The 26,274-nt window shown below is 44.7% G+C and overlaps 1 protein-coding gene across 2 annotated transcripts in view; it reads left to right on the forward strand.

Annotated features, from left to right (window-relative positions):
- The window catches only part of NTN5 (netrin 5), a 40,323-nt gene that overhangs the window by 6,820 nt on the left and 7,229 nt on the right, over positions 1 to 26,274 (forward strand). For both annotated transcript variants that reach the window (XM_053360859.1, XM_053360858.1), the window contains 2 exons: positions 22,637 to 23,622; positions 25,033 to 25,221. In XM_053360859.1, coding sequence (XP_053216834.1) covers positions 22,692 to 23,622; positions 25,033 to 25,221 — 1,120 coding nt within the window. In that variant the 5' untranslated portion in view covers positions 22,637 to 22,691. The remainder of the gene's footprint in view (positions 1 to 22,636; positions 23,623 to 25,032; positions 25,222 to 26,274) is intronic.

A 26,274-nucleotide genomic window follows, 5' to 3' on the forward strand; every position in this document is an offset into this window, starting at 1 on the left:
CAGATATTGAATTGCTGTGAAATGGTTCTTCTTCCTAACTTGTACAATTCGATTTTGGGTAAAATTTCCTACTCCACTTTAGCAACTTACATAGTGTGTATGATATCAGGTGGGCTTGGTTTTTTTTTAATGGTACAGAGGACAGATAGACTACCAATGCAATCCTATACTGTATATATATGCTTAGAGTAAGTCCTACCAAGTTCAGTGGCACTTATTCCCAAGCAAGTGTTTACAAGATTTCAGCCTAAATGCCACAGTTAAGAAATTCTTCCAATTCTAGGAACAATTCTAGAAATGACCTTTCTGTTGCTAATAATAATAATATCATGAAGCAAGAGTTAAGGAGATGTATATACAATTCAGGGGCTCTTGGGGTGAACTTGAAGATTTACTTCAACATTCCCACCCAATATTAAATATACTTTTATTATATTAGGAGGAATATCCTAGTGGAGCTGAAAATGAAAGGCAAAATGATAATATTTCCATGGTGCCTGGCAGCCAGCATTCCCTAGTAAACTGTTTTGGAAACCTTCAGATCATACGTTTCCCCACAGCTTAGAAATGCTCATGTCCTGCTCATGTGAGATTTGTATTCTTTTTCTCTGGATCGTAAATATAGCTTCCCTTCCCGGCGCTACCGTTATCTGCAGCGTTTCAAGGTTTAGCAAATGCAGGCAAAGTTCTTAGAGAGGGTATTTGAAGGATCTGCTGGAGTATTAGTTACAAATTCAGCGCATTCCCTCCAACCACTAGACACCCTGAGAAAGCAGGCAGTTTAATTTATTTACTGTATTTTTCTTTTAACCTGCTTGTCAGGCAATTGTCATCTCCTGAAGCAGCTTACATCAATTGAAAAGAAAAGGGGAAAATGAGAGCCTGGTCCTGCCATCCGACTTACGAACTAAAAAGACAAGGCAGTCACACAAGAGGAGCGGAGAGGAGGGGAAAGGTAGAAGGGAGAGGGAGACCAGTTTAACCAAGGCCAAAGAAAGTGCCTTGGTGAGCATTTAGACCCAGATCTAGCCATGCTCCTCTTCCCTTGCTGCTGTTCTTGCTTGAATGGTAGCTGGTGGCTCTTTTGGCCTATGGATGGGAACAGCATGTTCTTGCCTGCTTAGCAATCCCAGGGTAATAACTGTGCCTCTTAAACTGGTACAGCAGGAGAGAATAATGCTCTAAGCAGAACGGATTAAAAGGGGAATTGATTGAATAAACCCCATCCTCCTCAAGCTGCGAGGACCAAGGACAAGTATGAGAGAACAGAGACGGTCCTGGTGGCAGGTGGAATTATATATGTTCTTTGGGCCCCAAGAACTGTAAACTTCTATACTGTACTGTATGTATTCCATTCAGCGTATGTAGAACAATGGAAAATCTGTTGCTCCACAGTACAGGAAACTTGTATCGTCAATCATTGTGTCTGCTTGTTTGTGTGTGTTTTCACACTTAAAGTTGAGGTGTGAGGATGGCAATTGATTTTCAGTGTTTATTTCTGTTTGCCTTTTAGACAATAAGGGGTGCAGTTGATACCAAAATCATGCTCTTAAGTGCTGAAAAAGCAGTGGTGAGGGTTTGTTTTGTTCATGCTAGGCTTGGGTTTTCTCCTCCCTACAAAAGTTAATAAAAGGAAATCAAGCCTTCAGACATATTGGTCTGCCGCCTGACTTCCTTATTTACATACATATTCAGGAAAGGTTGTTATTTCCACCCCAGCTCTAAACATATTTACCTGTAAATGTCACATGAATTTCCATGAGATTTGTTTCTCAGAAGGTATATTTCAGATTGCCGTCTTCAGCTATTCCTGTCTCCTGCCAAGTTTTACCTAACCACCCGACAATAAAAGGAACTGTGTTTTCTCAGTTTCTCAGCATTGCAAAGCAGTAGACAGTAGATTCAAGATTTATTTTGTATGTTTTTCTTTTAAAACCCTTCCCCCTAAAAGGCTTAGTGAGTGGATAATCTGTCATGGATTTAAAACCCATCCATTTCAGATGGGGAAGATGGGTTGCTGTTTTTTAACTAAATGACTAATCTTCCAGAGTATATTTCTGATCCTGTTTTGTATATTTTATAGCATCCTCAACCTCATGAATCTTTCTAAAAAATTGTAAGGTGGAGGGACCACAAATGTTATCCTGCCCTACAAAAACACATTATTATACTTTAAAGATTATCCAAAGCAAACCACTGATGAAAACTCACAAATTCTGGGCACAGTCCAGACAAAGTGAATTTTTTTTAAAAGACTGATGGATTTCAGAGAGAAGGGAGATTTACAGGGCAAGCATATGCAAGCTTACTCAGATGTATGTCCCACCATATTCAGCTGGGCTTGCTCCCAAGTTAATTGTGCATAGGATTTCAGCAGAGGGCTCTGCTTTTGATGGGTTCTGGCTCTCTGGTTTCAGGATAAAAGCTGGAACTCAATCCCAGGACAGAAGGAAGAGAAAACATTTGCCACTGCTGTCGCTTCGTTTTTAACAATTGTTGCCAATTTTGGATGGCATTCAACTAAGTATCGCTCAGAGTAGACCCACTGAAATTAATAAACATGGCCAAGTTAGGTCCATCCATTTCAGTGGGTCTCCCTTCAGTGAAACCTGATTGAATACTGGCCTATATTAACATTATAATCACTAATAATTTGACCCGTTGCTCAGTTAGTGAATTTTGAAATATTACTGCCAATAATATTTTATACAACTAGAAATTTGTATAAAATATAGAAGTATTTTATACAACTGGCAAACCCTTGGGAAATGAGGTGCTCTCCTTGAACGTGGTCCAAGGCCTTGACAGTACTTACGTACAGGCACTTTCTCAGAATTAGTCACAGGTGCAACACTTCACTAGAACGAGCCTTCCATTATTTAGAGGAACAAATCAGCATGCAATAGCAGCAGAGATTGCCAGCCAAGGGCAGAGATTGAAGAGCTACAAAACCCGAAACGTAGCCGGAGAGTCTGGGAAGAGGGGGTGGGGGGGAAACCCATTTGAAACATTCCGATTGTTCTCTGTGCTACCGGGATCTTTCGATCATCAATCATTTCTATTACCGCGGAAATGTAACACTGAAAATAATTGCATTATAACAACAATACAGAACTCTCTCAATCACAATATTTATTGTTCAGTGGAGAGAGAGGTTCTGTATCTTGCTGCACTGAAGGAGTCTAAGGCGGCTGCAATCCTACACGCTCTTACTAGAGCAGAGAGTTAGGGTGCTTCCAGATTACCTGTTTTGTAGAGCGTTTGTCCTGATGTGTTTGCAGGGAAATTAGACAGCGTTGGCTATTTAATGAGCACCCACTCTTATCTGCTTGGCAGGCAGCTCGATGGCCTTTGCATTAAAGCAAGTGTCATCCCACACTTTCCAACCCATTTTTCCCATCCGAAAGTCCAGTCTTTTGGAGAAGTGTTTATTCTTTCCCCCCAACAAGCAGCATAAATCAGCTTGGATTGCGCATCCTGAATTTGCCAGTTATGCAATTGAAGTCTTTACCCCAAAATAAAGATAGTCTGGAATAAGAAGGTGGGTGTCCACTGGTGTGGGATTGTTGCTGCTTATGCATGCAATTTTTGTGCAGCCTCCCATCTACACAACATTGTGTGTTGCTTCCAACAAAGTTTTACTCAGAGCAGAGGGAGAAATCCAACTCATTTCACATTTAAAGATGAACAGTAGTGGAGCCGTCTTTTTAGGGGAAAAACAAACATAGTTGGAGAACAGCGTTTTTATGTTTTTTAAATGGTGCAGTGTGTTCTGTTTACCTTTGGGGCTCATACAGACTTCGTTTTATGTTGCATTTCTTGGCACAGGTTTTTGCTTTAAAGCGCTATGTCCGAGCAATTTTCTTTTTGCTCTTTACCACTGAAAACCCAAACTGATGTTTGTTCCGATTGAACGTCAAAGAGCAGGAATTCACAGGCAAAACTCTGAGGCAAAAAAGGTGCTCAGACATGGCACTTTAAGGCATGGATCTCTGCCTAGAAAGGGCTGCAAAAGGTGAGCCCTTGGTGGGTTTTTTAATGTGTCGTTTTAGCAATGCTTCCTCCCCCATTTTCAGACCTTTTGTTTTTCAGTTGGAAATTGATTAACGGAAAAATCTTACTTATGCTTTACTGGAAGTAAATTCTTTTGTTGCCCGTGAAGTTAGTTATGTAGTGATGAGGGGGGAATCTGTCAGTTTCAGTTTCTCTGAGCTTCTCGTTTTCCTAGTCTTCAGTTCACCATACAGGACTTCATTATCACTTCCTCTGGCTCTAATACGGAATCCATATTTTACAGTGCAACCCTATACAGTGGTACCTCGGGTTACATATGCTTCAGGTTACATACGCTTCAGGTTACAGACTCTGCTAACCCAGAAATAGTGCTTCAGGTTAAGAACTTTGCTTCAGGATGAGAACAGAAATCGTGCTCCGGAGGCGCGGCGGCAGCAGGAGGCCCCATTAGCTAAAGTGGTGCTTCAGGTTAAGAACAATTTCAAGTTAAGTACGGACCTCCGGAACGAATTAAGTACTTAACCCGAGGTACCACTGTACAGATAGATGTATGTTCCTAAGAGTTCAATAGGGCTTACTCTCAAGTAGATAGGCATTATATTGCAGCCTAGGTTACCTTTGAAATCATTATTGACAGAGTAACATCTTCATTTCTTGGTTAGTAAAAAAAACTTTTGCCCCCCCCCTTCAACCTGGACCCCAAACAGCAAGAAAAGGGCACAGTGATTTATTTTTGAGATGTTACACACATCAAAGGTTTTCACACTGTCCCTTTCCTGAAATACATCTGCCACAACGTCTGGCAGTTGGCATTTCTAAACCTTGAACATGTTCTCAAGCCAAGCTGTGGTTTTCCACAAATCTGCTGAGTCAAAGGTTCAAAGATAAAAAGAAAAAGAACAGAATGAGAACAGATGCCCCCGCCCCCCCTCAAAAAAAATCTCTCTTTTTTGCCTTGGATGAATTAACCTAAAATTATAGCTGCCCTGGTGCTTCTCTGCTCGTGATACAATTTCTTCTTCTTTGGCGACCACTTGTGGCCGAGTAAGATTGTCTTCCATGAACACAGTCTTAACAGTGAGTCCGTAAGTGACAGTGGAGGCCACTTCTGGATCCACATGTCCTTCCACAGTGGAGACATAGGTTTCGGGATGGGAGTTGATCATGATGAGGGTTTGCCAAATGTGCCTTCCTCTTCACACGTTTCTCCCTTTCGTCCTGAGTTTGAGCGTCTTCAAAGTCCATGACATCTTTGGTAAAGGCTGTTCTCCAGATGGAGCGCTCGCAGGCCATTGTCGGTGTTTATACTACATTTTTAAAGGTTTGCCTTGGGGGAGTCTTTAAACCTTTTTTGTTGACCACCAGCATTACGCTTTCCATTTTTAATTACGCCAATAAGGAGTCCCATTCCAGCCCCAGGCATTCACTGAATTCCCATGGTTATGACATGTTTAGTCCGAAAGGGAGTTTACACGTGTAGATGTGAATCCCAACTTGGGGGAAATGTGGAATATAAATACATCAAACAAACAAACAAACATTCCCTCATTTCTGGCAGGAGACACTTGATTTAGAATGCTTCTATTTCCCCCAAAGTTCAGACTTTTTGCAATGAGGAAAGTAATAGGGGAAGCGAGGGGTTACGTTGCTTTGACACAAGATCATCTAACTGTGCCTTTATGCTAATGTCTGAAGTGTTGAGGATTATATTTCAGTGTTATCTGAGGAAGTGGATTCTGGTTCATGAAAACTTTTGCCATAATAAATCTGTTCACCACAAGACTCTTTGTTGTTTTTACTGCAATAGACTGAACGTGGCTACTCTTCCAGAAAACAATTTTATTGTTTTTGGGGAGGTTCACACTGGACTAGCCGCAATCCTCTTTTTAATAAAATACTTTGTTCATTTAGAGTAGCAGCTGCAATATGATCTGAATATAATGCAAATGCAAGCCTTTATTGAGAGAAGCACTCTGCAGGGAGACTCATGCTCTGGGAATGACGGAGAAACGTTTTGTAATCCAGGAAAGTCAAGTAAAGTGCAGATATTCCAATCTAAAGCATGTTGTAATTCAGAAACTCCGTGGGATAGCTGCAGACTCTTGTCTGCGGTCCACACTGTTTAAAGAATCAGACGTGCTTGGAAGAGACTCTGATTAAGTTGATCATTTAATCAGTGTCTAAGGGAGTTACTTGTTCCAGTCTGAGGCCGGTGGTGGTTCCAATTAGACCTGGGCAAATAAATTCTGTAAATGAATCAAACATCTGGCTACTCCTACTAGCAGGGCATAACTAAGGTAGGAGCATAGAATCCGTCAGTTTTGGGTTTTCCTGGTTCCTCATTTCCCCCCTCTTTAATTCCATTCTCTACATTTCCACATCAGTTTGTGATTTATATATTTTTTACGAATCCCTCAAGAAAATTCATCAGCACCCAAGTGCGAATTTTTCCTGGCATACATGTTTGTATGCAGTTTTGCCTATTGTACACTTTTTCCAAAGCAACTTCCCCGAATACAGCCATACTTTGGTTTTCAAACAGCTCAGTTCTCGTACATTTTGGCTCCCTAACGCCGCAAACCCAGAAGTGACTGTTCTGGTTTGTGAACTATTTGTGGAACTATTTGTTTGTGAACTATTTTTGGAAGCCGAACATCCGATGGGGCTTCTGCAGCTTCCGATTGGCTGCAGGAGCTTCCCACAGTCAATCAGAAGCCACGCTTTGATTGCCGAACGTTTTGGAAGTCAAATGGACTTCCGGAACGGATTCTGTTCGACTTCCAAGGTACGACTGTACAGTGGTACCCCGGGTTAAGTACTTAATTCGTTCCGGAGGTCCGTACTTAACCTGAAACTGTTCTTAACCTGAAGCACCACTTTAGCTAATGGGGCCTCCCGCTGCCGCCACGCGATTTCTGTTCTCATCCTGAAGCAAAGTTCTTAACCTGAAGCACCTTTTCTGGGCTAGCAGAGTCTAACCTGAAGCGTATGTAACCTGAAGTGTATGTAACCCGAGGTACCACTGTATATGCATTTCTGGCCATGTTACTTGGCTGGAGAACCCCATTGCAACATTCAGAAACGGGTGAATTTGAAAGAATGGCTGTGTTTCAGTTCTTAATCTAGTTTGGAAAGTGAGAATTAGGTAGCTTTACCTATAAATGCAAACTGAATCAAATTTCTCTCCCATTCCTACTGGTGCTATTTTATCACATTCCCCACCTCTCCAGGGTTGCAAGAATCAAGTAATTTACCAACCTATTAGGTTTTTAAAATAAAAAATAAAAATATCAGGACTGGAACTGGTTATTTTGTTAAAGAAACAAGCTATTTTGACTCAGGGTGGGGTGGATTCAGGAATGCTGCAACTGTATCCTGCATTGCAGATCCTGCTCTGAGCAGTTGGGGGGGCGGCTTTTCAACTTGATGGCCTCCGATGAACCTTCAAACTATGATTCTGGCAAGTATCCACGCCATACATTTAAAACACCCTCCCAAAGAATTCTGGGAGCTGTAGCTTACAGAACTGCTATTTCAAGTACCCTCAATAAACTACAGTTCCCAGGATTCTTTGAAGGAAAGGCGTATGCTTTAAAGGTGCTTTACATTTATTTTACTTTTAACAATTTCAAAAGATTTATATGCCGCTTGGTTGTAATAAAACCTCAAGGCGGTTTACGAAAAGTATAAAATAATCACATTATTGGTAAAAAGCTGCTTCAGGTTGAGCGCTTTCAAGTTACACTCCGTGGCGACCCGGAAGTCACGGAACGCGTTACTTCCGGGTTGCGCCGCTTGCACATGCGCAGACGGTCAAAATGATGTCACATGCATGCACAGAAGTGGCGAATCATGACCCGTGCACGCGCAGACGCGGGTTGCATTCGCTTCAGGATGTGAACGGGGCTCCGGAACGGATCCCGTTCATATCCAGAGGTACCACTGTATAGTGTATATACACCTACAGTCATACCTTGGATCCTGAATGCCTTGGCTCCCAAACAAGTCAGCTCCTGAACGATCAAAACCCAGAAGTGAGTGTTCCAGTTTTCTAACATTCTTTTGGAAGCCGAATGTCCAGCGGGGCTTCTGCCACGCTTTGGTTTCCGAATACTTAGGAAGTCGAATGGACTTCCAGAACAGATTCCGTTCGACTTCCAAGGTACGACTGTACAAACATTATACAGGCCTGCCTAAACAACAGTGTTTTTAGCCAGTGCTGAAAAGAGTTCAGTGAAGGTGTCTGCCTGGTATTAGCAAGCAGGGAGATCCTCAGGGTGCGTGCCTCCACACTGAAAGACCAACTTCTTACAAATGCTGAATGAATATTATGTTGCACCTGTAGCAGAGCCAGTTCCACAGAATGAGTGGGCCTATGAAGGGTGGCTGTGACCAAGGCCAGAGTGGAGTTGCTTTAGGATGACCTGAGTGTTTTGCATAAAGTTTTCAGGGAAGTTAGTTGACATCGACTGTTTTATTAAGCATTCTTTATTATTTATTTGCAGAGAGGTTAGCAGACATTGCGTCAAGCAATTATTCTTCCGCATCTCTCCATCACTTATCACAACTGGTCTGTTTCAGGGGGGGCAGGTTTGTTGCCCAAGAGACCAAGGCAACTTAAACCGCACAACCTGGGTGTGTCTGCTGTCTGGAAGAAGGTACAGGGTTAGAAAGACTAGGACTAGCCGCCTGAGAAACAGTTTCTATCCAAATGCGATTTTGGCTTTAAACGCAGTGTAAGGTAGTCTCTATGGGAGTATATTGTATTTAATTATGGGGTATCAGAGTTTTTAGGGGGTCAACCAGGCTGGGATAGCAGGCTTGTTGGTTTTTGAATGTCTGATGTAGATTTTTTCAATTTCGTTGTTCTGTATGGGACAATGACAATAAAGATTCGTATTGTATCGTATCGTATCGTGTGATTCCCGCCTGAAAATAGTGACAGTCTTGGAAGCACCCTAGATTCCCAAACCTGGTGGGTGGGGGGAAGAGTGCTGCACGGTAGCTCCTGAATTGACTAGAAGGCAATGAAAGTACTTATGCCAGCATGGTGGGGAACTGGGGGGGGGGCGGAGAGGTGAGGCTTTTAATTTGGGGGGGGGCAGCCCAGCCTGTGGTCAGTTAGTTCCAGGTTAGGGGCTGGATATCCAATGGCTGGAAAATTGCCATTCTCCCCGTTGAGGTATTACTTGACCCTGTCGAGAGCGGGGGCTTGTTTCCGGCAACACTTGGCCCCTCCTGGGTTTAATTTGGCATAGCAGCAAAAGGAGATGAAACGGAGATACGCCGTTGGGAGCCAAGAACCATATATCCTCAAACGAGGGGAGTTCACGCCAAAAATGCTGACATCATGGAAAAGGATGTCACACGAGAGCTGAAGCCTTGGGAGAAAGCAGGAGAGGGGAAGAGGATGGCCGTTTGGCCAACAGGAAGCCCTGCTGCTTGACGTTTGTTTAAGTAAAGACACATGACAAAATAATGTATCCACCTAATCCTGGAAAAACCACAAAGGCTTTTATTTTGCTCTTCTGGGAGGGGGCGGGCTGAACTGGTAGCATGGAAGCCTCAGAGAGAGCAAAGGGAGGGTGGCCAAAATTGGGGATTCTCCATGAATGAAAAACATTCAAAGAAGGCAAGGGGCTGTGAATGGTTACTGAGAGCTGGTGTCATTTGATGGACAGTGTGTTGGGCTTGACCTCCAGAGACTTACTAGACAGCTTTGAGCAAGTGGCTCTCAGTCTCCAGCTGCCTTGTTCTCCAAAACTGCAATTCCGTGCTGACTACTTTTTCACAGAGCATCCAGTCAAGGTCATTATCAGCCCAAATGAATTCTGGAGTTTTCTGTATTGTCCTCCTGTGTTTGTTCAATGTGGCAATTGCACAACCAGCCCCGTCTTGTCTGAACAAAGCAAGTGTCATTGAATTTATTTATTTTTTTAAAAAATAAACATATTTGATTGGTTTTTGCAAAGGCATGCATGACAAATGAATACGTCAACATCTCACCCCCTCCCTTGACATTGAGGTTATTAAAAATGCCGTTACCTATAATTAGACAATTCCTGTTTGCAGATATAATCTGGTCGCTCATAATAGACATTTCCAGACAACCTGTTTATTGTGCATTCCTTCCTGATTGTTTACACAAAATATTGGGGGTGGGATAGATGGCATCAGTTATTTATTGTGCAGTTGTTCTTATTTGTTTGTGGGAAAGTTATATTTCATTGCATCAAGTAATTGTTACCCAACAGTTTGCGGTAAAATTTCCTCAGAACTTTATTTGTTGCCAAAAACCCGGTTTGGGGGGGAAGCAGAATTGTTTGCACAACAACTCCCAATCAACTTTAACTGCCTAACTTGAATTAGCTGGTATGTGAATGAAGCCTACATGAAAATATTGGTAGCCTGGAAGGAGCCATTGCATCATCAGGAAACAATAAAATAGTCTGGACCTACAAGAAGGAAACTTTTAATTAACAATTCCAAGGACCTTTGCTGAATGGGAACATTATCAGAGGATCTTGGTCATGGGGAAGGCCATTTCTGGATAATATATATTATGTGTGGAACTTCTGTTCAGCTTCCACTTCCAGATAATTGCAGAAATGCAGGGCCTTAGCAGCGCTAGAGGACCTCAGCAGCACATGGAAGCAACCCCAGTTGCCCTGTGGAAATAGCAATCTCCTAACTCACATAGATGCTTTCAGGCTGATTGACCCAACAGAGGTTAAAGAAAGTTCTTTAGAATGATAATAGGAATCTGAGCACAAAATCTGAAAAGTGCTTCACAGGGAACCTGCAGAAGCTGTGTTTCTTTGCATTACAAATATGCAACATAGAGTGCTATTGTAAAGGTGGTGGTGATGAATAGATTGGCTTTAATAGAGTTGCACCAAAAAACCACGCCAAAGCCCACTGTGAGGTTTTCAGCAGCGCTGAATAGAAATCTACAAGGAGATTGCCCAGGAAATACATTGAAATTCTTCTCTCTGAAGGAGGCATGCCAGGGTATTTCTATATCATAGCAGCAGCTTTAAAGGTTCTTTCTCCCCACTTCGGGTTTAGCGGGAGGCAAGATATCAAGGTGGGGAGACAGGAGGTTTCATAGTAAATTTCATCAGAGTACTTGGATACCCTGAAGATTAAACTGGGGAGAAAGGAATTATGTTAAAACAACTTCCACACCATACATGTCTCTCCCTCACCCCAAAGAAAAATCCTGAATGCTGTAGTTGGTTAAGGGTGCTGGGAATTGTAGCTCTGTGAAGGGTAATCTACAGTTCCCAGGATTCTTTGAGGGCAGCCAAGTGCTTTAAAATATATGGATGTGATTATTGTGGTGGCTTTTAAAAAATCACTTCCCCTGTTTCACGTGTTCAAAGTATGAGTTGCCATTGCTTATGTTGCCAAAGAGAGAGGCATCAGCTGCCTCAGATGGAGTCAGACTGCTGGTGCATTTAGCTTGGTTTGGGGCAGCCGATGTGCAGGGGTGGACTTTGATAATCTTTAGTAATATGGCGCCTTGGGTGAGGCCAGAATTGGCTCCCCCAAATGGATCTTCTCAGTTATGGATCCTCTCAATTTTGCGCCACCTCGGCTTGCGGGTGAACCACCCACACTGCCCTAAATGTGGTGCATCTTCAGAGATGTAGAACTACAACTCCCATCAGCCCCAGCCAAAATGGCCAATGGTCAGGAGTGATGGAAGCTGTAGTCAAGGAACATTGGAAGGCGCCATGATAGCAGCCTGGGCAAAATCAGACAGGCGGTCTTTCCCAGTCCTAGCTAGAGATGGAGAGGATTTAACTTCCAGAGACCTTCTGCAGGCAAGGTATGCGGTATCCAGATTTACATATAAGCTAAACAAGCTATATCTTAGGGCCCTACTCTCTTGGGCGCACCCAAAAAAATTAAAGGGGAAAAACTGGATGAACATTTCCAAAAATATAAGATAAAAAAAACCAAATAAAATAAAATCCACATACAGCAACAGTCTTTTGTGTTGTGTAGGCTCCTATGATGTAAGTAATGGGCCCCGCCTGCTAGCCTGCTCCCTAAAATATCACTGCTTTACTCATTTCTATATATAGGGTGCCTACATTCTGCATGGCCTGGTTGCATGGCAACATGTGCAAATGCCTTTAGATACCTATTAGGTCCATAAATTACCATACAGCATATATTCAACACAAAAGAACAGCGACAATTTGTCGTTGACAAAGGACAGCTGGACATATAAAGGGCCCCATTACCTTCAGTAGCTTAGGGCCTCATTAAACCTAAATCCGGCCCTGGGTATGCCCCCTCAGCCCTTCCCATGCAGTTTAAAAGGCCGGGAAAGTTTTGCGGGTGCTTCCCTTCCCACAGACTTTTCTAAATGGCACCTCTGCTACTCTGGATCTATTTGCGAGCTGAAGCCGTCAGCCATCACACCCTGCATGCTTGGAGAAGGTGATGCAACATATGTGTAACGAATTAGTACAGAGCCAGGCCTGTGTACAAGAACGGGTGGAGGAGGGGGGTGGCAGTCATGTGGATAGTTGGGGGGGGAGCCGCTTTTAGCCATGATTTATGCTTCCCGTACCCCTCCTGGGGTGGCAATGTCTCCAACCACCTGGCCTCTGGGATGCGAAAGAAGTGTCAAAGTGTAAAATCTAATAAACATGTGAGGGGCGGATCAGCCCCTCCAACTTGCACATCGTAGGGCTAGGAGAATTGAATTTCTTATTTCAGTATAACCCCCCATCCCAGCTTTATCTAAGTTTGCTTTAAGCGCTGTGCTGTTGATGTGTCAATCTCTAAAGCAGGATGGGTCCCAAAAACGCCCCGATTAATTTTTTTGCTGCTTTTACATAACTGCACTGGCTTAAAACATAGCAAGGTTGTGTGTTTTTTTCTCAGTTCGAACTGGAGCTGGTTTATTATTTTAATAATAATTTTTATCATTTATACCATGCCCATTTGTCTGGGTTTCCTCAGCTACTCTGGGAGGCTTACAGCATATCTAAAAACATCAAGCATTAAAAACCTCCTGATACAGGGTTGCCTTTAGATGTCTTCTAAAAGTCGTGTAATTCTTTATTTCCTTGACATCTGAGGGGGGGCATTCTACAGGGAAGGTGCCACTACCAAGAAGGCCCTCTGCCTGGTTTAGTGTGGGGAACACCTCAGAATGCAGTACTTCATAAGAAATTATTGGATAGATGTGGATTATGGCTAAAGTTGTGTGACTTAGGGAAAGGAGATAGATAATTCCCTTTCTCCCCACATACAAGAAGATATGGGGTGAGGGCAGCAGCAGCAAAAGTAATTTTTATCTTGCACAGTGATAGAGTTTGAGCCATCTCTTACATCTTTCCCCAAACCCTTTGGGAAGGGCCTGTTTCTCCCAGCCTGTGGGAAAAATTGCCCCACACAGGGACTAAGATCTCTTTCACAGCCAGAACTTGAAAGGAAATTCATTCATTCCCAAGGAGGAAAAAAGAAAGCTATAGCGTAAGGGAGCATGAGATAAAGCAGCTTCAAATGCCAAAGTCCCTTGAATCAACACTACTAACAGAAATGGAAATCTACTTGCTGGTGGTGGGATGGAGATGTTTTAAATGAGTTATTTTCTAAGAGAGAGAAATTATAGGGGTTCCTGTCAAACGAAAATTACAAGTTGACCTTAGGTCAGTCAGTCTCTCTGTTGCAGATGAATCCACCTCACAGGCTTGCTGTGATTATAAAATTGAGGAGTGTGCACACACGCACGCACACACACACACACACACACACACACACTGTATTTTTTGCTCTATAAGACTCACTTTTTCCCTCCTAAAAAGTAAGGGGAAATGTGTGCGTCTTATGGAGCGAATGCAGGCTGTGCAGCTATCCCAGAAGCCAGAACAGCAAGAGGGATTGCTGCTTTCATTGCGTAGCGATCCCTCTTGCTGTTCTGGCTTCTGAGATTCAGAATATATTTTTTCTTGTTTTCCTCCTCCAAAAACTAGGTGCACCTTGTGGTCTGGTGTGTCTTATAGAGTGAAAAATACGGTATATATGCCTCCTTGAAGGAAAGTTGAACTATAAAGTTGGAGCCTTTCTCAAAGTTGTGCCCTCTCCCTCACCTGTTGTTTCAGGTTTGCATGAACTTTCATGGTTACAGAGTGGTGTGCAAATAGCGCTCTGTACATGCTCAGTGTCCCTTTCATCCTTATTATTGCATCATGTGTCTCCAGACTGAGCCTTTGCAAAAGAGTTTCATGTTTGGAACGCTACCTTTGAAAACAGCTTCAGGGGCTATATTCTTGGGAGCAGTTGCTTGAATGACTGCCCTGGAGCAGTGCTCCGGCCTCTTGAGTTAAAACCAAACAAGGAAGGCTTTCAAAAATATATGTGCACAGATCAGCTTTTATCTGGGTGGTTTCCAGGAGATGTCAGAAATGGTTCTTTGGTTGCTGGTTGCATTTGTATCCAGCCCAGACAGGCTGCACCCGTTTGGTTGTGTGAATTGAGTTGTGTGAATTGGGCTTCAGCAGATATCAGATAGTACCTAATGCTTCCCGTTCCCTCATCCCACAGAAATTTGAGTTCCCTTGTTTTTCAGAAACTTGGGGGGTTAGTTGGCAACGCTGCATCCTCACACCCCTCCCTAAAACAACAGCTTTTCTTTTGTGTTTGACAAATGATTTATTGACGTTCCAGATGTTTTCAAAACCCCTTTTTTCCAATTTGTCAAAATAGCCTTTGCTACTGGAAGGAGCAGGGTGCAGGAGAAGGAGCTGTTATAATAATAATAATAATAATAATAATAATAATAATAATAATAATAATAATAGAAATAATAAATTGGTTCCTCCCCTCTCTTTAGTTACTCTGCCAGTTTTTCAACCATAATGATAGAGAACATCCGCCCACACCCAAGACTCAGCTTTTAAGTGTTTTTTTCCCTTCCCTGCCCCTCCATGGCAGGTGTGAAGACAGAACGGTTGTCAGTGGGGATGTTTAGAGTTTCAGAGAGGGGCGTAAAATCGAATTTGGGACGTTTCGCCCTTTGCAGTGGAAAGGGAGAGGGGTGGCTTTTATGCGGAGCATTTGAAGCATGCAAAAAAGAACAGAACAGCAGTTGTACTGGTCGAGACTAATGGGGAATACCTGTGATTCATTCCTTTAAAAAGAGGGGGACTCACTCCAGTAGCAGCAGCAGCACACAACACAGCTTGAAAACCACACTCCCTGACACACACACCCCAGCCAAAGAGTGGAAGCAGGTTGTGTTTCCTGCCAGGCAACGGAAATGCACTCTGCACATGCTCAGAGTATTTTGCCTCTGGTTTTCTTTCTTTCTTTCTTTCTTTCTTTCTTTCTTTCTTTCTTTCTTTCTTCTCCTCCTGCTTCCATTTAGCTTGCGAGCACCGGGGGGCAGTGATTGCTTTTTCATGTCGTTTGCTGGTTGGAGTGTTGGGTTAGGACCCAGGACACCAGAATGTAAAAATCCCCATTCAGTCATGAAGCTCAAAGGGGGACTTTGGGCCAGTTGGTGTCTCTTGGCCTAACATACCTCGCAGAGTTGTTGTGAGGGTGAAATAGGGAGCAGAACCAGGTGCACCACCTTGAGCTCAAGGCAAGGCCTGCATGATGCTACAAAACTGCCGAAGCTGAGTGGGTCTCTGGGGTTAGTCTGTGCCTGTCTGGGAAACGCCATCTTAAGTTCCCTCCTGGAAGAGGAGCAAGGCAGAAAAGGAACAAATGAGAAGTTGTTCAATACAAAGTAAATCAGCTCCTGCCGGCCAGTGTTTAATGGCCATTAAACTAGTAAAGGAAGATCATCAGTCTGTCCCTTTGCTGGGAGACGTGCACTGTCTTGTTGTATGTGCTGTGCAGGAGGGAGGGAGACCCACACTTGGGGTTGACGAGAAGCAAATAACTGATTGATTCGAGTTACTATATTCCTGTGCTGCTTTTCATTCACACGACTTGCAGAGCAGCTTGCAAACAATAAATAACAGTGACATAATAGAACATCACAAACACAACACAAATTGTATCGAATAATAAACAAATCATCAGTAAAGCAATTACAATTTATATAAAAAAGAAACTATTAACGGAGCAACTAAAAAAACAAGCTAAACAACACACTTCCACTTTGTTTGGTGTATCTTACACAGCTCTATTATCACAAGCACCAACTAGTGATTTCAATTGGAACTGCGATTACTTTTCAACTCAGACCCCATATACAGTGGTACCTCGGGTTACAGACGCTTCAGGTTACAGACTCCGCTAACCCAGAAATAGTACCTCGGGTTAAGAACTTTGCTTCAGGATGAGAACAGAAATCATGCTTCAGAGGCGCGGCAGCAGCAGGAAGCCCCATTAGCTAAAGTGGTGCTTCAGGTTACAAACAGTTTCAGGTTAAGAACGGACCTCCAGAACGAATTAAGTTTTTAACCCGAAGTACACTGTATTACATTTACTTTTTGGGGGGCTTCTTGGTGGTGGCTCTCTGCTTGTGAAAGTATTTTTGATGGGGATGCTTCTTTCGGGTTTTTTAGCATGTAAAGACATATCCATTTGCTTAGGCATTTGCGGAGCATCAAGAGCATTTACTGACTGAGAATATGGCAGCTTTTTTAATCTTAGGTTTCTTGCCGCTGTTCTAATTGTGATGTGGATTAATAGTTTTGATTGCTTTTAGCTGACTTTGTATCCTTGTGTATTGTCACCTATGTGTTGTATGCTACTGGAATCTATTAGAGACCTAGAAATTTGATTATAATGAATCAGGCTGCTTCCAGACAACTCGTTTATCGAGCATTTATCCTGAATTCTTTTTGCAAGGAGATTAGATGGCATTGGCTATTTAATGAGCATTCATCCTGATTTCTTTGTAAGGAAGTTAGATGAAGTTACATTGTTACTCTGTCGTGGATGCTTTAGCTGAGATTGAACCTGTGACTATTTGCATACAAAGTATGAATGCAACCGCACTGAGTCACAGCCATGATGAAAGTTGAGCTGTAGATATGCCAAATAAATAAATAAAATTCGGCGGGATGACTGCCAAGTGCTTGCTTTTAAATGTGACTAAATATGGTTTGATTATATTCATATTTAATCCAATTAAATCACTGCAGACGGATTAGGTGTTATTCTGGCTGTTCTGAATATATATCTCTCTGCCTGTCTCACACACAGAGACAAACACACACACAATGGTGTACTTTAGGGTCCCCTTGTCACCCCATTTCTGGCTAAGCCTGGTCATCCAATTTCAGGAAAGTTATTGCAGAGCAGACTCCTACTCATTACTCTCTTGGGGTTGCTTTAAAAAAAAAAAATTCCACGTGGATGGCCAGTTCCAACACATGTCAGACCCCTAGACCTCCATGGGAGAAATTACAAAAGCAATCCTTGCAGAAGAGGGGAAGATTATGGGGATGGGGGTCCAACCGTGCCTGGGAAGAAGGAACTGCCTGCCCGTCAGTGAGAAGGAGCCACACACACTGCAGGAGACAGAAGAGACCTCCCTGGTGGCTGAGGAATGCTCCGCAATCAAAGCCCCCCAGGCAATTAGTGATTAGTGTGTGAGAGGGGGGAGAAATCAGAGACAAGACAGAGGCATCACTTTCCTCTCTTCCAAGGATTATCCCCTATCAAGGGAGAAGAAACAGGAGATCAGGCTTCTAGGGTCGCCAGACCTCCATCAGCGCCTCAGCCCATCCCATAATCGACTGTCTCACTTGAATCTCAAACCTTATTCAGGACTGTCATAAAATAAAATAAAAACACACCCCAAAGCAGTCAATCACAGATTTCACAGTTTTGTGGCTTATAGTGTCTTCTCTAATCCCCACACTGTGCGTGTTTTTACAAAAATGACACACTAAAAGTGCATTTAGTATCTCCTAAATGTGTTTGGTTAGACGAGGATAACCGTGTTCTTCCAGGGGTCCAGTTTGGGAATCTGGAAAGTTCATTAACTCTGGATTTTTGCCAGGTATTGCCCATCAAATGACCTGTTACATATTGCTCTAGTTTAGGATTTGTGATTTTGCCTTACAGTCTTGCTCTTTCCGGATTCCATCCTAGCTCTGTTCCAGCCCTCCAGACCATCATCCTGACCTGCCAAGTTTTGCCCTGGCTCCTGCTGGCTCCACACCCTAACCAATCAGCTTCTGCCTTTGTTCTGGGGGGGGGGGTGTCCTACTCTTTGGCCTCCTGTTTGAAAGGTTGAAGAACCCCCAGAAAAGCGAGCAGGAGGGGTCTGGAAGTTTCCCATTAACAGTTAGCAGCACCAGGGCAGCAAACTGAGAAGGCACAGAGATCACTAGATCGCAATCTCCCTCACTATGTTATATTTTATTTCTATTTAAATGATACCTGTTATTTATAACTTTGCATCTGTACACATGCATATTTTGTGCAAACCTGTCAACTCTAGGGGTGGGTACATTTTCTCATTTTGTTGCTATCCATTCACTGGTAACCCTGCCAGCTTCCTATAAGCCCTGCCCTCTGACCAGCCAGCTGTTGCCCTGATTCTTCCTCTGACCTCTCCCGCAGGTTGTTTCCAGCTGGCATGGTTATATGGTCAGCATCTCTAAATTAAAAAGTTGGCAGCTTTACTTCTTTTTGCATGTACGAATGGCTGCAAAATGGGGTATGGACACATGTAAAGAAGAAATCTCGTAGGAGCAGATGTGCTCTGCCTGGAAAGCATTATTAGTCTTCCCTTGGCCTGGATTGCCAGGAATGGGGAACCTGTGGCCCTCCAAGATGTTGTTTGGACTCCAGCACCCATCATCGGGCCCAGCCAGCATGGTTAATGGTCAGGAATGGTGGAATATGTAGTCCGACAACATCTGGAGGGCCGTACTGAGCAAGTTAGGAAGCACTAGATAGAATTACAATGATATCATCTGTGAGTTAGGTGTGGGTGTATCTGGAATCCCTAAGATATATCTTCACTGGGTCTTTGGGTACAAGTTATGTCACAGCTGGAGATTTAAGTATTGGTAGTGATATGTGGATGGTACATGTCAAAACTTGTCAAATGAATGTGTTTTGTGTGTTGCTTGCCTTTATTTAAAAACAACAACAACAACAACACACACACACACACAATGACAAATAATGAACAATGACAGCCAGGCACAATCTGGTTCACATTAATAAACAATAAGATTGCCAACTTTTCAACCAGTGGCCATAGCTCTGCCTTTTAACACCTGATGGATTCACAGGCATTACAGGGCATAATGTTTCTCCATGTTGATTTCTTGAGATAAAGCTGGTGTTAGGCATAAGAATAAGCCAGCCAAGATCCCCTGTGTTGCGAACAGAAAAATCTGGGGTTACGCCTATCTGAGCATCGCCACCCTGCTACTGCCTCTGGAGCATGTTCACTGCTCAATATATGAATAAATCTTGAATACAACCAGGCACATCCGTGCTGTGGTTTGGACTTTATACAGTGGTACCTCAGGTTACATACGCTTCAGGTTACATACGCTTCAGGTTACACACTCCGCTAACCCAGAAATGGTACCTCGGGTTAAGAACTTTGCTTCAGGATGAGAACAGAAATCATGCTCCGGCGGCATGACAGCAGCAGGAGGCCCCATTAGCTAAGAAGAAGAAGAAGAAGAAGAAGAAGAAGAAGAAGAAGAAGAAGAAGAAGAAGAAGAAGAGGAGTTGTTTGGATTTGATGTCCCGCTTTAGGAGTCTCAAAGCGGCTAACATTCTCCTTTCCCTTCCTCCCCCACAACAAACACTCTGTGAGGTGAGTGGGGCTGAGAGACTTCAGAGAAGTGTGACTGGCCCAAGGTCACCCAGCAGCTGCATGTGGAGGAGCGGAGACGCAAACCCAGTTCTCCAGATTACAAGACTACCGCTCTTAACCACTACACCACACTGGCTCTCAGGTTAAGTACAGTTTCAGGTTAAGAACAGACCTCCAGAATGAATTAAGTACTTAACCCGAGGTATCACTGTACTTATTTTGGAAGGCAAATTGCCTCAAGCTTGAATCATTCTCTGTTTGACACACCATCGAAAAATCCCCTACTTTGGGATATTCTCTGAAGTCACATTAGTTCTGGTTACCTTGTATATATTGTATGCCACTTGACTCTGAAGGAAGATACAATTTAGTAGCTATATAAAGTGTTGTAATCAAATTATTAGCCTGTCGTGTTGCCTTAGGTTGCCATAAGAATAAGTCAGGTAGCATTTCCTTCTGGTTATTTGGCAACCCTGAGGATCAATAAGGAACACAGAGAAAACTGAAAATCTGACCTATCCTAACCCACAGACAAGGACTCCTCAATCCCTAGGTTTGGTTGTTGCTAAGAGAAGCCTGCCGCTGCCCCATAGAGAGGGGACAAACTTTTCTCCATTTCCTCTTGCCCTCCATAGTTTTTTCCTGCCCTGAAGTGCAGTAGTTGTGGCCTCCTTGGGGAACTAACATGTTTACTCAACCCCCAGCTGTGCTGGCACGCAGGGAAAATTGAGAATTTTGGCTTATCATAATCCCACAAATTAGCACTCCTTGAGCAGTCATTTATTTTTGGACGCACACTGCTCTCAAGTTATACCCTCCTCTCTCTCTACACCCACACCCACACACTAATAACCAGATGCAACCCCTCATTGCTTATTACCTCCTCCCTTTATTTCTCTCCCCCACCCCCAGCCCTTGGGACTGGGTTAATTCCCATTCGTGCCTCTACTGTGAAAAGGGGGTTTAAAGCTAGTTTCTCATGCTCATTAAATTCTCATCTATTTGGCTCTTTGGGCCTAGTTTCTAGATTGAAGCGGGTCGTTGAGATATGTGTGTGTGTGAATTATTGTTCCATGAATGATCACAGAGCAAAGAACAGGTGCAGCGACAACTTGCAGGGTGTGTGTGTGCACAGACAAATTCACCTCCCTACTAGTGATTACCAAGGAGTGGCCACCCGCAGGGGCATCCTATTTTGGGGCTTCTACAAATACCCTGTTTATTTAGCAGTATCATACCGCTTTAAGCAGTCCTGGCTTCCTACAAAGAATTGTGGGAAGTTTGTTAAGGGTGCTGAAGAGTTCTCAGGAGACCAGAGATCTCCCTCACAGAGCTACAACTGACAGAGTAGTTTAACAGTCCTCTTCACAGGGAATTCTGGGAACCATAGCTCCGTGAGTCACATTTTCCCAGTGGCAAAATATTGTACTTTGAACACTAGGAAAATGTGGCATTTTGCAAGAGGAGTGAGATGTTGGGGGGGGGGGCTTTAGATTGCATGCAGCAGAATAACAGCCTCACATTTATTGCGTTTTACATATAGTAGTCCTTAAGAGGATGAGAGAGAGAGAAAGTGGGGAAAGGATGGAATTGGGCCCCTGTGGGCATCCTTTTCATGGTGAATTTGCGCTCATGATGGTATCGGGTGGTCATACACAATCCCACTTTCAAAACTGTTTGCACCTGCATACGTTTTGGGGCAGACATACTGCTCTTTTTCCAATCCATGCATGTCCCATAGCTTCCTGCTTAAATCCTGCAGCTAATTATACCAGAAGTGTTCCAGTCATTCCTGCCTCTGGCTTTTGTTGTGCTATTGTGCATGGGCTTAGCCAGGGGGGGCAGCTACCCCCCAATCAATAAAAATCAATAAAATACATAGCAAACTGAGGTTCTGCCCCCTCCAACAAAAGGCCTGCCCCCCCCACAAAAATCCTGGCTACGCCCATGCTGTAGAGTACCCCTCCCCAGATGGCAACGGCATGATAACTTTGGGGGAGCATCACTGCACAGCTAATAAAGCAGAAAGATGTGTGGATGGTCCAGTATGAATCCACCGCATCAGGGACATGTTGCAGTATATACCCTCAAAAAAGCACCAGTCTAGGAAAGCTCTACGTTGTTGGAGAAATAGTGGGGGTAAACAAGACGAGTGAATGGGGAGAGGCGGTTGTTACTGCAGATATTAATATTGCGTAGCATGAAGCAACTGGATGCATGAAAACTGATTCCTTTTGCTATAATACATTGTCTATATCCGTAAGTTTGATTCAAGCTTTAAGTGCAGAACTTTCTTCAAAACAGAACAAAAACATTAAAGATACATCCAAATAATTCCATACAATATCTTGTGCATGTCCAGCACAGGCTCAGCTTCTTATAAGAAACAAAAGATAATTCCAAACAGACCTAGAAACAAATTTCTCTCTCCTTTTAGCCTGGAGTGGCATTCACATTCCGGAGAGGCTCATTTTCATATCCTTACTCCCACAGAGCCTGAGAACAAAGACTACAGCCACCACCCTTCCAAGATGGCGAATTTGCAGTTCAATAGCCTCCCATGTGATCTAAAGTTAAACACCTCATCAGAACTAGCAAAGAACAATAATAGTTATTTTTCAACCCATCTAGGAGCTCACTAAACGACTAAACAACAACAAAGGAGCTCAGAAAGCTTAATATAACTCCTGGGAAATCCCCAGGTTAAAGCCTTCAGCAATACACATTCAGGTATTCTCCATTTCTGTGTGAATTAAGCAATTATACATAACAATTGTAACCTTTTCTTCTTCCGTGATTGTCAACAGCAGTCCAACTACAACCATTATCTCCCTCCTTCTTTTCCAGGTGATGTATAGTTAGCTTTTGACTCTTGGCTCATTCCCTTCCTGCCCCCCTAGAGATGCTTCACTTCCCATGGGGCTTTGCAGTTTTCCTCCCATTCCTCCTGGGCCTGGCGTCGGACCCTCGCGATCCCTGCTACGATGCCAACCATCACCCGCACTACTGCCTCCCTGAACTCTCTGAAGTGGCCTCAGGGCGCCTGGTGGAAGCATCCAGCACGTGCGGGAACCCTCCCGGACGACTGTGCGCCTTCCGGGACTCCGCCGACCCAGCCTCGAAATTCTGCCAGCGCTGCAAAGAAAACGCCCACTTGCCAGAGTTCCTCACCGACGCCGAGGGCAGCGCCACTTGCTGGTGGTCCCAGCCGGGGGCTAACGCCACACTGACTTTGGCTCTAGGGCGCCGGGTGGAAGTCCTCTACGTGGCTCTGCGGTTCTGCTCCCCACGGCCAGAGTCCCTTGCAATTTACAAGTCGATGGACTATGGGCGCACCTGGGTGCCCTTCCAGTTCTTCTCCACCCACTGCCGGCGGCGTTACCATTTGCCGCCAACCACCGCCATCCTGAAGGCCATGGAGCATGAGGCGGCTTGTGTCGAAGCCCAAACGGCCCCCAAGCCTCTGACTGGGGGGCTGGTGGCCTTTATGCCCCTGGCAGGCCGTCCCTCTGCCAGGATGTTTGAGTACAGCCCTGTGCTCCAGGACTGGGTCACAGCCACTGACCTCCGCGTGTCGTTCGACCGCATGCACCCAACACGGACGCTGGGGTTGCGGAGGAAGGAGGCGTCTTACGGAGTGGCCGAGCTGCAGGTTGGGGCCCGGTGCAAATGCAACGGACACGCCTCGCGGTGCACAGCCGGCCGGGACGGAGGGGCGCCCCAGTGCGAGTGCCGCCACAACACAGCCGGGCTGGAGTGTGACACCTGCAAAGCCTTCTACTGGGACAGGCCTTGGCAGCGGGCAACCCCCAAAGATGCGCATGAGTGTGTGGGTGAGGCAGAGGGAGAGGCTGAGCTTGCAAGGCCGAGAGTTACTGTGTGTCCACAGCCGGGCTGGGCTGCTCATTTAGAGCTCATCCACATTTCCTTTCGTGACACATTTCTAGGCACAAGTCTGGGTTTTCCTGGTCCGTGTCTGAGTGGGTTTCCTCTCCAGAGCTGTGGCTTAACAATCAATCCCTCTTCACAGGGAACTCTGGGAATTGTAGTCCTGTGAGGCCAATAGGGGTCTCTGAACAGCCTTTAAGCAGCTACAGCTCCCATCATTCCATAGGGGTAGCCATGGCTGTGGCATCACAGCATTTTAAATTTACGGTGTGATTGTGGCCCAAGTTTCCTTGGGCCCCCTCTTCCAAGATTTAGCTTTGTGTATTAGATCGTAGACCTGCTCACATTCTTACAACCACGTTTAACAGCCTTGAGGGCTTTTGCAGCACAATTCCACATATCACAGAACTGTAGAGTTGGAAGGGACCACAAGGATCATCCCACAGAGGGACAATTTAATTTTTAAGGGGGCAGTTCAAGAATGAGTTATTAACAGTTAATGGCCTTTTAGGCTTCCTCCATGTGAATAGGAGTTCACGTTTTGAACAATAAGAATTATATGCCACGGGGGGGGGGGGGGGAGGATCAGGATTTTAGAGATGCTTAGGTGGGGCATGGCCAAAAAAAATTGGGAACCACTGATTTCTAGTCCAATCCCCAGCTATGAAGGGATCCTTTTGCCCAATGTGGGGCTGCAAACCATGACTCTTGAGTCTCATGCTCTACCAACTGGGCAGAGGTTGGGAATCTCAGGCCAGGGGAGCCAAATGTGGCCCTCCAGGCCTCTCTACCTGGCCCTTGGGGCTTTCTCCAGGCCACACCCACTCCCCAAGCACACATCCCACTTGCCCTGCTTTCCACCCCTCCTTGGGTGTTTTTGCCTGGCTAGAATGTGTCTTTGCTTCTTGCTTGCCTGGATGAAAGGAAGGCAGAGGTATGCGAGCGTGTGAAGAAACAAGCCACTATACAAGAGAAAACTTAACATTCGTTGCACCACCCACTTTTGCTTCTGGCCCCGCCCACCACTGATTTGTGGCCCTTGGGTGGTTTCCTAGAAGAGAATGTGGCCCTCAGGAAGAACAAGTTTCTCCACTCATGGTTTAGAGTATTGGACTATTTTCACTGGTGCAAACAAACACTATTATAATCCAGGCTCTTGGACAAAGGTGTACCCTGACTACTGGCAGGGCTGGCCTTTGTTCAAGGAGAAATTGGGGACTGGGGCATGCATCTACAGAGGTGAGGGGCTCCAGGGGTGCAGGGGGTGATGGGGGTTCTTGGGTGGGGCAGAGATTTCCACAGGGTTGGGAGGGGGCAGCTGGCAGAGCTGACAGACCCCCTTCCTGCGTCCTCAGCTTGCGACTGCCACCTCCACTCCCACCGTTGCCGGTTCAGCATGGAGCTCTTCGAACTCTCGGGGCGCCGAAGTGGTGGGATCTGCTTGAACTGCCGCCACCACACAGCAGGGCGCCACTGCCAGTACTGCCTGCCGGGCTTCAAGCGTGACCTCAGCAGGCCCATGGTGAGCAGCAAGGCCTGTAAAGGTGAGTGGGGTTTGTAGGGGCACCACACCAGTGGAACCCGAAGAAGGGGACGTACCTGGGTGGGCTTAGCCCTGTCAATGTCCAATAAGCCACAAGGGAAATAAGAGAAAGTGAGGGGACAGCCTCCTGACAGCCTGGATTTATTTGTCCCTCTCACGCTGCCCGGAATTCTGGGAAAAAATTGTATCTGTGTAAGGTTTCTGGGAATGTTGATCTCCTGCTCCCCTAAAATGGCCACACTTAGAATTAGGGAGAAGCACTGAGAGTTAGGCTGCTACTAGATTACTAGATGGGTGTTTATGGTGTAATAAATGCTGTGCAGGTACTTTTTTTTAATGTTGGCATCATCAAAGCACCAGCCCACATTATTTTTCATATTTAATCTGGATTTCACCATCGGAAATCCATTAATTAAGAGCAACCCACTGTATTTCTGCAGTCACCACTGGTGTGGAAGCTTGTTAGTGCATCTTTTTTGGGGGGGCAGCTCAGTGAGTAGTCCCTAGGGCCATGCCCCCCTTCCATTTGCTCCTCACCTGAGCACAGCTTCGTCCCTTTGTTTTTGACATCTCACATGATACGAGCTGGGCTGTTTCCACTGTTTGCCACATTCTGAAGGCGTGTCAGAATCGAACAATCCACGTTGTAGGGGGTTTTCTCTCAGGATCTCAGCACGTGGGAGGAACTATCTTGGAGGCTGTCAGCACCTAACCTACCTCACAGGGCTGTTGTGGGGAATTAAATGAAGGGGAGAACCAGGTACACCACCTTGTTCTCTTTGGAGAAAAGGTAGGATATAAAGCAAAGTAATTTTTAAAAAACCAGTGTGCTACCTCTGTCAATGTTACATCTGCAAAACCTGAATATCACAAGTCAAGTTAGCAACCTTCCCCCTTCCACTGAGGGAAAAGTCCTTCAGCTAGCTTCTATGTAAGTTGATGTGACCTTCATGGCTTCTTCCACCGGGGCATCTTGGGAAATGTAGTTTTATGACAGTCCTCAGAATTCTCAGAGAACCTTGCAGCTTTCTCATTCTTGGGTAGAGAATGCTGT

Source organism: Podarcis raffonei, chromosome 13 (assembly GCF_027172205.1).
Source record: "Podarcis raffonei isolate rPodRaf1 chromosome 13, rPodRaf1.pri, whole genome shotgun sequence".
In the NCBI taxonomy this organism is placed as follows: domain Eukaryota; kingdom Metazoa; phylum Chordata; class Lepidosauria; order Squamata; family Lacertidae; genus Podarcis; species Podarcis raffonei.